This window comes from Neopelma chrysocephalum, unplaced genomic scaffold (genome assembly GCF_003984885.1).
Source record: "Neopelma chrysocephalum unplaced genomic scaffold, ASM398488v2 Primary Assembly neopelma1_43, whole genome shotgun sequence".
NCBI lineage: Eukaryota > Metazoa > Chordata > Aves > Passeriformes > Pipridae > Neopelma > Neopelma chrysocephalum.
Genome location: NW_020897702.1, coordinates 4900194 through 4914097, shown reverse-complemented (window position 1 = coordinate 4914097; position 13904 = coordinate 4900194). Strand labels below are relative to the sequence as shown.

Genomic DNA, 13904 nt, shown 5'->3' with positions numbered 1-13904 from the left:
CGGTAGATGCGTTTGTGTTTTTATTCTCCGTATATTAAACGGGAAAATCAGGGAAGATATTACGATAATTTTTTTTCTAATTTGTTAGCATTCCTTATTCACCTACTAAATCCACAAGCTCCACAGAGCGCGACGCCGGGAGCCGCTGCGCGGGGCAGCGCCGGTGCGCGTTAGCTCTGACGGACGTGCACTCGCTTTGGAGACTGCCATGAGCTTTGCAGATCCCTGTGCTAAAACATTCAGGCACCGCAGCAGTGTTTAAGTTAAATCCCATCGTTCGGGAGAAATGAGCCGTTTCCCTGTCGGTCCCCGTGGCCCCAGGGGCTTCCCGGCGCCCTTGTGCGCAGCGATGCGGGGCCGAGCCTGACCGGCTTGGTGGCGGCCGGGACCGGGGCCGCCGCACGTGGAGCGCGATGGTGCGATGGCAGGTGATATCGGTGGCAGGTGCTAAGACCGAGCAGAGGGACCAGGTATAAAGAATGCGGAATGCGCCGAGCGCCTCTTCTCCCTCCGCTGAAGCGCCCGCCGTGGATGCCGCCGACGCGGAGCGGTGTCTGTGTGTCGGGTTTTCTATACCCGGACCAGTGCAGCTGAAATGCTTGTGGCGCTCCATACCCGTTATCTGTGCCCGGGCGCCTACGCCCACATAGAGGCCTGGAGGATGTCCCTGCCGATGGAGCAACGGCGGGCACATCTCTAAGGCCAGAGGTTTCGCCCGACGGCGGCGACAGCCATAAGCGGCAGGTCCCGGCACCGGGCTGGGAACAAAGACGCGGGGTTGGGAACAGCAGCAGGCGCGGTAGTGGGGACGAAGCATCCCGGAGGCGAGGGGAGGGAGAATGGCCGTCGGGGCTGGGGGGCCGACCTGGTGCCACAGGTGGGAAAAGCGCCGGGGCCTGGCAGGGAAAGCTGGCGCCGGCAGAGACCGCGGCTGCAGCCGGCAAAATAAACAGGGGGGAGCGGGCTGAAAGCTGGGCTGAAAGCGAAGGAGAGCGATAAAGAGAAAGAAAAGAATATTAAATCGCGAGAGAATGAGAAAATAACCCCGCCAAAGGGAGAGGAGGGGAGAGGCCGCCTGCTACGGCGTGGGTGGGGTCGACAAGAATAGAGTACATTATGCAGTTCATTTAGTTAACAAGGGAAATAATGAGGGAGCGTGCGGCGTGAATGCCAAGAGAAGAGCCACAGAAAGCCCATTGAGCGCCCGGCGCCGCCATCACATGGCGCGGGCGCTATTTAAAGCGGGCGGCGGGTCCCGTTCAGCACCACTCAGGCTGGCCAGCGGCGCCGCGCGGGGGCTGCGCGGGCGCTGCGTGGGGCCATGCCGCGCTCCTTCCTAGTGGACTCGCTAGTGCTGCGGGAGGCGGGCGAGAAGAAGGGGGAGGGCAGCCCGCCGCCGCCGCTCTTCCCCTACGCCGTGCACCCCTCGCACCCGCTGCCCGGGCTGCCGGCCGGCGCCTGCCACGCTCGCAAGGCCGGGCTGCTCTGCGTCTGTCCGCTCTGTGTCACCGCCTCCCAGCTGCACCCGCCGCCGCCCGCCATCCCCCTCATCAAGGCCTCCTTCCCCCCCTTCGGCTCCCAGTACTGCCACTCGCCTCTGGCCCGCCAGCAGCACTCTGTCTCCGCCGTCAGCGTCGGGCACGCACCGGCGCTCTACCAGGGTGCCTACCCGCTGCCAGACCCCCGGCAGTTCCACTGCATCTCCGTGGGTAAGGGGGCAGGGTTGGGAAGCGGTGTGGTGCATGCCTGCATGACAGCACTGAACCGGGGAGGTGATGGGGATCCCAGGGGAACCTGCCGAAGGCACTGGGGGAGGAGAGTCCCTGTCCAGCACTAGCAGGTTGGACGGGGAGTCCCGGCACCTCTCTCTGCTGGTGCCTCGGACGATGCGCAGGGGAAGCCTTGCTGCTGCCCGCAGAGCCTCCGATCCAGGCCGTGCGAACGGGTAGAGGCGGCCGCGGTACCCCGTGAGCTCGGACTCCAGCCTGGCAGCCGCTTGCCGGGTCACTGGCCTCCTGGGGACTAGGAAGGGTTGTGACCCCCCAGAGCGGGTGGCGAGGAGGGCTCGGCGGGGACCGGCGGGGGACCGACGTTGCGGGGTGGGCGGCGGCGTGTCCAGCAGATCCTGACCGTACGCTCTGCTCCGTTCCCAGACAGCACGTCCAGCCAGCTGCCCAGCAGCAAGCGGATGCGCACCGCCTTCACCAGCACGCAGCTCCTGGAGCTGGAGAGGGAGTTCGCCTCGAACATGTACCTCTCCCGGCTGCGGCGAATCGAGATCGCCACCTACCTGAACCTCTCCGAGAAGCAGGTGAAGATCTGGTTCCAGAACCGACGGGTAAAACACAAGAAAGAAGGCAAAAGTAGCTCACACCGGGGCGGGGGGAGCGGCCACAGCTGCAAATGCTCATCCCTTTCCACCACCAAATGCTCGGAAGACGACGAGGACTTGCGCATGTCTCCGTCCTCCTCGGGGAAGGACGACAGAGGTCTCGCAGTCACGCCCTAGCCCCCTGCACACCCACCCCGGCTCCCCAGGAACTGTGGCGAGAGCAGGGGAAGGAGGCCTGCCTGCCCCGGTGCTGACATGCAGCCGAAGGATTTTTATACTGTTTTGTATAATTTGTGTAATTTACAAAGGACTTTCTAGCCTTTCTAGTCCCCCGGCCCATGAGGACGGGTATCCTGGCATCCTGTTGTAAATAAATTGCTCCCTAGGACCCCAGGCGTCCCCCTGTAGTGCTCTCTCACTTGTCTCCCCCCAGGCACAGCCCCAAGCCCGGGAAGGTCCTCGCAGACCTCCCCGCGCACCGAGACAGGCGCGGATGCTGCGCGGTGCCGGGAGGTGCGTCCGCCTGGAGGGATACTGTCCCGGGCTTGCTCCGGTAACTCGGCGGTGTCTGAAAGCAGGCGGATGGGGAGGGTCGAAGGCTGCTTGGATTATTATATTTTCCTTTTCCCCTTTTTTTTCTTTCAAAAATTGCTCTCGGTTTTGTTTCGACTTAGTCGCTGCCGGGCATACAGCTGTGGTTGTACCGTTCCATCCCACTCCCTCCCCCCGGGAGATATTTATTTATTTATTTATGTGCAGATGATGGCGATGATAATAATGATTATGATAACAATAAAAGCTCGTTGGTGGTTTATGTCCTTTCCTTCGCGTAGAAAGCAGCCACTCGGTGTCTGCGGTCGTGCGCTGGGAGCACCGTCGCTCTCCAACCCACTCGGCCGTAGCCCGGCACCGGGACCCTCCCGCCCCGGCGACCGCAGATGGCGGGGACTCTTCCTTTCCCCGGGTCGAGTTGAAGGTACGGGGTGCGGGGGACCCTTGCCCCCTGTCCCGGGAGCTCTTTCGGTCCTCCCCGCGAAGCTAAAGGTCGGACTGGGGAGAGACTGGGCTGAACACATTTCCTTCCCACCCCAGTAGCAAGTCTGCCGGAGAGAGATGCACAGTGTGTACCCATAGATACGTACGGCTGCACGTGAATACAGATACCTGGCTGATGGAGGGCTCGGCTCCTCTCTCCATGTGCCCGCCGCCATCAGCGGCGAAGGACTGCCCCGGCCTCTCGCTAACCCATCGGGGTTGAGGCCGGGGCCGGCCGTACTGGGGCTCCCTCACGACCACCGGGCTCCGGCAGCCCCGCTCGGCCGCCGCAGCCTCCCGGCAGCACTTTGCCGTTTTTACGCGCGGTGGCTCATCCCGGTGGCTCTCGGAGAGCCCCGCCGGAAGCAGCCGGCAGGTCCCGCAGACCCGGGGTGCCACACGCGGCGGCAGGGCTGGACCGGCATCAAACTCCCGCGGACGCAGGACCCTCAGGGCCCGGCGCTCCCGCCGTCGCTCCATCTGTGCAGGGAAAGGCCTTTTGTGCGGGGAGCTGCACCACCTGACCCGGCCGGTTTCAGGTCCGGGAAACGTGCTTGGGTCCCTGGGCTACCGTCGGTCCCTGCCGGGACGGGACTCATTCTGGAGCATGTCCGAAACAACGGAGGCCACCGGGAAGAGTCAGGAAGGGAGATGTCATCCCTCATGGGAAATCCCCGTGGAGAAGGTCAACACAGCTCCGCACACAGGCTGAACTTGCTGTGGGAAGCTGTGGGCTTGGGATCCCTGGGCAGCAAGGATGAAGGTACAGCAGGTGAAATTGCCACTGCTGGGGCAGCCTCAACTCCTGTCCATAAAACAAATGTGTTGCCTTTTGGCCTTCCCAGCTCCCTGAAGCTCTTTTTATAGCTGTGGGTCCAGGAGATCTACAGGCTCCTATAGCTCCATCCCATGGGGGAGTGGAGACCACGACCTTGCAGCCCATGGCACACTGTGAACTTCTGTGGACACCCAGGAAAATGTGAGGTGGAGGGGAACCGTAGACATGACAGTGCAGGACAGGCACAAGGCAGTAGCCATACCCTACTGTGTCTGGCCTGATTTGTGTTCCCTTGTCTGGAAGTTGCAAGAACTTGGTGACACTAGGCAGCTGCATTATCGAGATGGGGACACATGGACAAAATCTTTAGGCTGCTTTCTCTCCTTGGTGGTCTGCCTTCACCCACTGACTCCTGGAACCCTTAGACCTCTGACTTCTTTCTCCCTGCTCCCTCCTCTGCTTGCTTCCCACATTACCCGTGTGAGATGGGATGGCAGGGCAAGCTTGAAGTTTGGACACCCCACGGGCATCATCTTCCTAGCTCTTTTTCCCGTGGCTGTTGGGGATGAACTTGGCAGGTTTGAGACTGAAATCTGACTTTGATATAAGAGTCAGTCAATCTCACTCGGTGCTTGGCCCCATAATCCCTGTGTGCCCTTCCTTCCCCAGTGGACCAGTTTCAAAAGGAAAGACCCCTCAGGGGAACCTAATTGGCACAGCAGGGCCCTGCAGACTCTCCTCCCATCTCATCCTGCACTCACCTCCCATCCTGTTCACATTTACCAGACTTGTTTTGAAAAGCCGTTGCAAAATAGAGGCAGAAACAGCCTAATGTGGGTTTACCGAGGGGTCTGGCATCCTCTTTAATAGAGCACTGGCCCTAGAGTCAACGAACACCTGTAGAGGCATGTGTGTGTGCTCCTCATGCCTGTTCAGCAGCATGGGTTTGAGCCAGTTGGCTGACAGTGAGATGGGATGAACAAGAGAACTGGGTGTTTGAGTATTGCTATTGAAGAGTTATTGTGGCAGTTGTGTTGAGGCTCTCAAAGTCCTTGTCTGCCAACACATTCCCACCATCTCTCTGGTCCTTCCTGGTAAAAGCTCTGATATAAAAAAGTGTGCCTCCTCACACTCTTGTTTTGAGGCTGAGCAGAGGCAGACAGGGACAGTTCCTCACCATGGTGAGAGAGACGATCAGGCAGTGGCATTGCCCAGCCAGCTTGCTCCTCACTCGCTCCGAAACCTGGGCAGCAGCACTCAGTTACCTGGGGGACAAAACAGATTTTGAACCAGAGCTGCTGGGCTCCCAGGGTGCAGCTGGAAAACTTTGTAGGTGTGGAGAATCAAGTTCACTATCACATCCTCGTTGCAGGCACAGAGGCCATGGGCTGCGAGAAAGGATCTTGCAGTGATGCTGTCCCAGTGGATGCATACATTACAGAGAGTGTGGGCACACATGTGACTGCATCCTTTATGGACTGAGTTTGTCAGCCAGACAATTTGGAACTAATCTTCAGCTCTAAAATGCACCTCATATATGTAAAGTAGCAAAGAGAATTCCCTCATATGGCATAATTTTGTCTGAACAGCAGTAGAGTATCACAATGGATGCCCCCAACAAGACAGTATTAATATTCTCCAATACACACTGGCCTCTGCTGCAGACCCTGTGTACCTTGCAAAGCCCAGTGGGGCTCTCAGTGCACTTGACAGTCATTATGCCACATCCACATGCGGAGATAATCCCTCCTTAGTTGGACATTTTTCTAATTTAGTGAGAAATCATTACAGCAAATGCTCAGTGTCATTTTCAAGGACTCTGAGGTTGGGCAAATTAAAGTAATTTTGCTGTGGGAAGAGCGTGGGCACCTCTGCTAAAGTGAATGTCATAACATGCCAATTTTCAGCTTTCTATCCCTAGCCATTTTGGTGGCAGGTTTCTGAAAGTTACTTAAGCATTTTAGCATCTAAAATGACCAGTCTCACCTGATTACAACAAGAAGCAGATTTAAAAATGTGCAAAGTGAATTTGAATATTTTCCAGCATATACTTTTTTTACCATATTTCCATCTTAAAATTGAATTATTTCTGCCCTACCATGCAGAGAAGAGACTCTTTGGATGCTATCGAGGCTTTAAAGACTGTGTCTCAGAGCAAAAGTGGCTATTCTGGCAGCAGAAGGAGGACAAAGGATGATGCTGATTTTCAGGGCTCTCTTTTCCACCCATTGGCAATGTGGGTGTTCCATGCCCCATCCCATCACATATGTAGCCACTCTCCTTTCACAGGCACAAAATGTGAACATGAAAAATGATGAATTCTTGGAAAAGACCAGAAGTTTGGAATGAAGAATCTTTTCAACACTAATGGCCTATGTACTTACAACTATTTAATATTAATTTACATTACTTGGCTTTTATATTTATGTGATTTTCATTTCTATCTCTAGACTTAATTTCATTCCACATAAAGGCTGCATCAAACAGGTTTGTCAAACATTTTTAAATGTTTGTTGCTCTTAGTATTTTAAATGCTGTTGCTCTTAACCACAAAACTAGTATTATTAACCCAGGAATTCCATAATTCAGTTTATCTGTATTTACACAGTGCCAGCTCAGAGCTGGCCCAATGGCTCCGGAATAGTGTTCGAAATATGAACTTTCTGCTTTGGAACAGCATTATATTGAGGGTAGTTGGGTGTTTCTTTCACTCTTGTTTACTTGGAGTGAATTTTACCTATTAATTTGCTGGGATAGCAAGGCTTCATTTTTAATCCTTAGGTTCCTGAGGGTGGCTATGAAATTTGATTCTCTAATGACATTATAATTTTGTCTGTGAATGTGATTACTCTGAAATATAGGTGGGTGTTCACAAAAGATCCTAAATAAAATGGTTTTGTATGATATTCCTAATGATTTGAAGACAGGTACATCAACAGTAGCTATCTCTCAATTACATTAATTTTGAAAGTGTTTTTGGTATGAACATAAAGTACTCATTTATCAGGATGTAATTATGCAAGATCGGGACATCTCCTAGGATACTGACACTGATGATGACAGCAAACAGCTGGGCCTGGTGCTTAATATGTCTGTAGCCATATAGGAGTGGCTGCCCAGTGCTGGACAGTTAACTACTCTGGAAGTACTCTATATATTCTATATTATATAACCCATATAAACTCGTGTATAGATAAATTAAAACAAACTAATTAACTAAAAAAAGAACTAGCTGCTATCATAAAGAGGAAAAAAAATCTTCATTCTTAAGTTTGCTGTATCCCCTTTCTCATTCTGCTGAAAGCTTCTCTGATTTCCCCCTTCCTTGATGTTTTCTATTAGGCTTGTTCCCAACAAAGGACACATGGAAAAGAGTACATTTTAGTCATATATTAAATACCAGCCTGTATAGATCAAACTGGAAAAACATATCAGTAGAATCTCAGGATGGACTCAATATGTGCCTTGGATTCAGTTGCTCCTGTCAGATCTGCGTCTATTTTCTTTCTCAGCCTCAGCTTTCCAATTATTAAGTGTATTAGCATCAGTCACAGACTATGAATACATTATTTTATGCACTTTGCAGCCAGATGGATAGTGACTCCCATACTTAAACATAGGTGTGTACTAGTATGTTAGAACTTGGGTGGGAGTATCTGGTTTGGACTGACCTCCAGTCACTGCTTCAGAAGAGTCTGCTGCAGGTCCTTTCTGCCAGTCTGATGAGGATGTCAGATACCCTGGTACATCTAAAATATCACTAAGCACACATCCAGGCACATGAAATGGTTCTTGACAGGAGAACTTACACCTGAAGCACAAGCAGAGCAGACAGATATGGACAGATAGCTGGAGAGAATACATGGTAGCTGTGACTGCAAATACACCTGGATTTAGTTTGATTTAAAAATATTTAAATATCCTGTGTGGAGGGCTAACTGCCTGTACTTGACTAATCCTGGTCTGGGTAGACTACAAAAGTCTGCAGTGTCTTGGGTCACAGTTGTTCTTTTTTTGTTGTTGTTTGTCTGGGGATTTTGTGTGGGGGTTTTTTTTGGGTGGTTGGTTATTTTCAAGAAACCCCTTTCCAGTCAAGCCTGAGGTAAATAATGAAGAATAGTAGATGATCCATATAGACCTGCAACATGTGCAGGTGTCTGGGTGGTTTGTAGTGTGCAAGGCAGAGCAGAGGGATTAAGCACAGTATGGTAAAACATTAGGGATAGAATGGTACAGAGCATGTTTGTATGTTGTTCAGGTTTTCTTTAAAGTCATAGTCATTTTGCACTTAGTATGATATAAACTCAGAGGAAGTCCACTGGAATCAGTAACTCTGAGGAGAAAAGGTCTCCACAAGCCAAGTGGTGCAAAGGAGATACATGGACTGAATTGGGCAGAGGCTGTTACTTGAAGAGTAACACAAATACATACCTGGGAGCCATCTCATTCAGTCTGCACTCTGACCTTCACACTAAATAGGCACCTTTTAGACCAGAGCTGTCTCTTTACTGATGTTCTATTGGAGGTAGCCACAGAGATGCCTGATCTGTAAATGCTGTCCTGTTGAGCAAGCTGTTCACATCTGATGCAATTGCCTCCTGCATCTACTCCTGTGGTCTCAGATATGAGTAGTACATGGGATTGTGGAATCACTTATTATAGCATACAGGTTAACATACCTCTCCATAAATTCTTTGCTCTAGAGACTTTCCAACCAGAATCTGAGAGGTTCACTGAATCCACAAGAGATATTTATGTTCCATGCCACCATGTCAAATACAAATTTTCTTAAGTGCCTAAGCTGTGAGGACACCACACTGTATAAGTGGGTAAGTAAATGGAAGCTGATGATGTGGGAAACTTCTGTCCTTAGTTCCTGTGCATCAAGATGCTCTTTCTGAGCACAAGCAGTCCCCAGCCTAGATGTGCTATGGGCACAGAGGGAAGACAAAACAGTTGGAGATTTGTCATTGTAAAACCTGCTGGATCTCACACCTCCTACCTTAGATACCTGTGACTGCAGTGAAATGATCCTCATGGTGTCTGTGATCTGTCTGTGTCCTACCCTGGCTCCATGCAGAGCTGACTTAATCTGTCACAACCCAGATCCTAGCTGCTCCAGCACCCTAAAAGCCTGTTCTGCTCCCACATGAACTCCAGGGCTTTCAGCTTCCCCACCACTACCCCCTCTCATCCCCTCCTGCACTGACTGGTGAAATCCCTATCTGCCTGGCTGACCCCAGCTCCAGCTTTGCATGCTTTTAGCCATTCTCTACCATCATTCACAATTCTTCCCCCAGTTTCTGTCTTCTCCCAAGGCCCCATGCTTTCAGAGACCTTCTGGGGCTCTATTTCACTCACAGCCCGGCTTGCACAACTGTTGAAGCCAACACTCAGGTTGCCAGCATTGGTGAGCAAGAAGAATTTCATTCAGTGCAGAGGAACTACATCAGTTTATACCAGCTGATATCTGAGTGCCTCATTCACCACCACACGGGCTTCCCTGTACACAGTATCCTGGCACAGCTCTCCATACACCCTTCGTACCCACCAGCTCCTCCTAGCCAACACTGCCTTCAGCCTACACACCCCTCCTGGCCCTTCTGCAGCACTGCCAGCTCGCAGGATCAAGCTGACTCCCCGTCATTATTCTCTCTTCTTCTACTATTCTATTTTTTTCTCACTTCTCTGTGTCTTTTTATTTTTTTCTGCATTTCAGTCTATCACCTATTTAAAATTAAGCACATGCTTAAATACTCTGCCAAAACGAGCCCTAGATTTTCTCAGTGGTTTTTCATCCTGTATTTGATAATTACCCCCCTGCCTGTTTCTCCAGAACATATGGGGGTCATGTATCCAGCTCTTATGTTTAATTTTGCACAGAGTTTAGATTACACTTTGTGTGAAACATGCTACCAAAAGTGAAGCTCTCTTCTCCTTTCTCTTCCTTTCTTTCTCCTTAGTTAAGCATACGTGTAAAGAAACCTTTCAATGCATTTGCAGAGCCCGAATACAGTAGAGTGACACAAAGCATTCTGGATATTGCTATGCAAATGACATGCCAAGAATGTTTAGACTGTACCTTGAAGCAGTAAACAAGTTGATTGTCATGGTGTCATGGTAACTAGAGCTGGATCCGCTTCATACGAATGAGGTCCCAACCTTTGTTTTTATTTGGATTGCTAAAGCAACTCAGTGGTCCAAAGTGCATCACACCCTTGGTCCTCTGGAGAGTAAGAGGTACAAGGAATGGACTCATGTATCAGACACCATTTAAAAAGAACCAATGAACTACTCTGACACTCAGCTTCAGGTCACTGAGGATATTCAAGTATACACAGGTCTGAGTTGGGTGATGCTATCAACACCACAGGGATGTGCCATGTGCCCTGGGCAGCACTGCTGCCCCACTAACGTAGTTACAATATACAGAAATTATGTTTTGGGGTGACAAAAACTGTGTCTATAAACTGGTGATGTGCTCCCATCTCACAGAAGCATGGAAGTATGGGTGCTGGAGAAGGCAGAAGGGCTCTTCTGTAAGCAGCATCTCTATGTGGGTCTATAGGATCAAGAACTCAGACTTCTGGTCAGCAGCTTGTATTGTCCACTCGATACACAATCTCTTGCCAAGCAGAGGCACAACCATTTCCCTGGTTTTGAGTCAGCCATCCTTCCCTGGGTATCAGAAAAGCCCTCTATCACCACAGGAGAATCACACCAGTGACTTAGAGATTACAGAGTCTATTTCCTAACCTAGTAACTCAGGGTTGAACTATTCCAGGCTCTGATGAGCCATGTCATTTACCAAAGTAAATGCACTCCTGAAAATTGTTCATTCAAGTTGAGCCACCAGACTTGGCTCCAAACCTCATCTTCTACCTTTGCAGTGATGCTTTCACTGACAAAACCAGCAACAAGTCAACACTGTCCTACTGTACAAAATAAACTAACTAGGTTTTCCTAGAAGGCTGTGGAAACAGAAGTTCAAGGCTAAAAGATTCTCCTTACTCCAAATGCTCAAAAAGGGAAATTTTTTTTTTAAGTCGTGCCCAATGGTAAGTGCCAGCTGATCTCAGAGCATTAATTTGGCAGAGGAATTTGCCCTTTTTGCACTATTTATTACTAGTGATCTGAGCTTTAAGGAGGATCACAGAGCTGCTGAGCCAGCCTGGTACCAACCACAGGGATGAACCCAGGAATCAGCTTGCTGTCTCTCTCTATTGGTTCTTCCATCTCACACAGTTCAATACATGTTGGAAGATACTTTGAAAAGAACCTTTCATAATATAGGGCACAGAATGATAACCCTCCATATGCTGAGAAGTGTGTGAGCTCCTTGGCAGTGCACCAAACCTGTCTCACATTGCCTGAGGCCTTGCCTGCTGTATATTGGCTCTTCTTTGTGCTTGTGTTGACTTGAGATGCTGCATCCCACAGTCCTGTTTCATCTCTTGTTATCTGAGGTGACCTGCAGTGATCTGTCTGAATGACTCACCGGCAACTCCTTAATTCACACTATCAGTAAGAGGATGGGAATCCTCCCACCAACTGCAGGACCTGCACTGAAGACATACTGCAACTGCTTGGCCAGACTCCCCAGAGGAAGAAGCCCCTGATGACAAGAGTTATCTCCTGCTGCAGGGCATACCTTGGCTAGACCAGCTGAATCAGGCCCTGGAAACCATTGCAATTGAGGCAGTCTAGAAAGACCGGCTTCAGTGGAGTTGGATACACTCTCAATCCCAGGAGGGAGGCAGGGGAACCCCTGGAAACTGATTACTCACTGAACTAAGTTCCTTAGCTGTAACAACTGCATTTATGCAGCTGCACTTACATAACTCAGTTAAGGAAATCAGAGGGAGAGGCACTGGAAAGCAGCTGGGACAGGGCGCGGAGGTTAAACATTTTCAGCTCGTTGCAAAAGTAGTGTCCGAGCATTCTTTCTTGTTGCTCATCAGCCACTGCAATGTATCCCTGGAAGTAGCTTGTGGGAAATATCAGCACCCTATAGGAACAAAGCAAATCCTGACCTAAGAGGAGGGTGGAAAGGATTTACCTCATTGATCTAAACCCATTACTGAGGATAATTTAAGTGCTGTCAGGGACCAGATGCTTACATGTGATTTACTGGCTGCAAAATATCTTCTCTGGCACTTCCAGTCCTGGGGTCTAGCAAAGTCTCTTACGCTCTTCACAAATTCATCAGTGGGGAAGTCCTTGTTTCTTGCTGAATCACTTCTTTTTCTGAAGCAGAATTTGTGCACTGTTTTATCGGGCAAGTGCAGTTTTGGATGGTTCAGTAAATGCAGTAGTCAGTATCAGCATCAGATTGATGCTGTATTCAATAGGGCTGAGGAAGGCACTGGAGCTCAGATCAACTGGAGAGAGAGCTGACAAGCTGTGTGTCCTCTCTGCTGCATGCTCCAGGCTGCTCCATGGAACTGTGGAGCCATCCCCCTGGAGATGCTGACTCCAGAGAGAAACTCTGTTTATACAGAGGCCTGAAAGTTTCTCTTCAGTAGTGTTGGGATAATTGTGGGAAGGGGTGGGGGAAGCCTGAAAATTGGATTTTTAGATTTCTAACATGGCTCAAACTGCCACAAGTAGCATCACAAGTGTGTGGAATTGAGGTCAGCAGCTCATCCTAAAAAATGCTTTTGGTTTGCTTATTCATAATCTGAGCAATCTGAAAAGCAGAGTGTTCTTGCATGCATATAGTACTTCCAGGTGGATATGTCACACTTTTCTACTGAGATTTCAAGATCCCTTTGGTCAGCTCCCTCTCTAAACCTGCAATTGGTGCATCTGCGGGAGAGAAAACAACATCTTAGCTCCCAGTGAAAAGATGCCCTTAAAGCACTTTCTGGATGGCAGAATTTCCCATTTATGAGCACCTCCTACCCGTCCAAGTGCTCCTAAAGGCACAGCAGTCTGTGTTCCAGCTGCCAGCTCTGAGATTTCCTTGCCCATTGCATTTCAGCAACATCTTCACTGAGATTTGAGCATAAAGCAGTGAGGAGATGACATGTAAATACCTTTCCATCTGAGGACATGGCCCAAGACATTTTCTTCAAGGAGAGGTCCATTTAATTTTTCATTCATATTAACTAGCCCTGAGTAACTCAAAATGACTGGCAAGCCCTCTCCACCAGTAAATTCACGGACTTCTTTTTTGGTCATTTTAACTCCAGGTGGTGCTGCACTGTTGGTTGTTCCATGGGTTGGTGTCGTCATCCAGCACCCTACCTGGACGCATCATATGTATGTGCCATGGCTGAGCTCAGACCCCTTTGAAGACTTCCTGAGAGGTGCTCTCTGCCTTTGGGAATACCTCCTCTGCCTGGTAGGGGTGTATTTGTGGGACCATGCATCGGCCTCAGGGATAATTTGTCACTTTTTAAGTTCAAGAGAGCTGCTCACAGTGCAAACTGGTCAGACCAGGCAAGATGGATGTTCTCCCTCCTTGACTTGCCCAAAGTGCTGGTCCCCCTTATTCCTGGTTACCTTTCCAGCAGTATCTCCACGCTTTTTTTCTGTTTTTTTCTGCCAATAAGCTGTGAGAAGCTTTCAGAAATACACCACTAGCACCATGCCAGAGTTATCTTTTTCTGACTCATGTGGCACACTTACCCTGATGTCTGCATTCCTCTCCTATTGATGTCTCACAGCCACTTGCACCTTTCCTGTCCCAATTGCCTGTAGCCCTCTCTAGGCCCTTCTATTCATTGATCTCTGAGGGGGGGGAGACCTGTTGTG

The 13904-nt window shown here is 50.1% G+C and overlaps 1 protein-coding gene across 1 annotated transcript; it reads left to right on the top strand.

Moving 5' to 3' along the window:
* The first annotated feature begins 1273 nt into the window (after nt 1-1273).
* Nucleotides 1274-3096, top strand: GSX1 (GS homeobox 1). The gene is made up of 2 exons (XM_027677723.1): nt 1274-1709; nt 2154-3096. Exons 1-2 carry the CDS (start codon nt 1322-1324, stop codon nt 2507-2509), a joined length of 744 nt encoding a protein of 247 aa, XP_027533524.1. The 5' UTR covers nt 1274-1321; the 3' UTR covers nt 2510-3096.
* Nucleotides 3097-13904: the final 10808 nt, after the last annotated feature.

What these genes read in the sequence shown, in the direction of transcription:
- GSX1 (XM_027677723.1), top strand. Translation starts at nt 1,322, where the DNA reads ATGCCGCGCTCCTTCCTAGTGGACTCGCTAGTGCTGCGGGAGGCGGGC. An exon ending in GTTCCACTGCATCTCCGTGG is followed by an intron (nt 1,710 to 2,153) that starts GTAAGGGGGCAG and finishes CTCCGTTCCCAG; the next exon opens with ACAGCACGTCCAGCCAGCTG.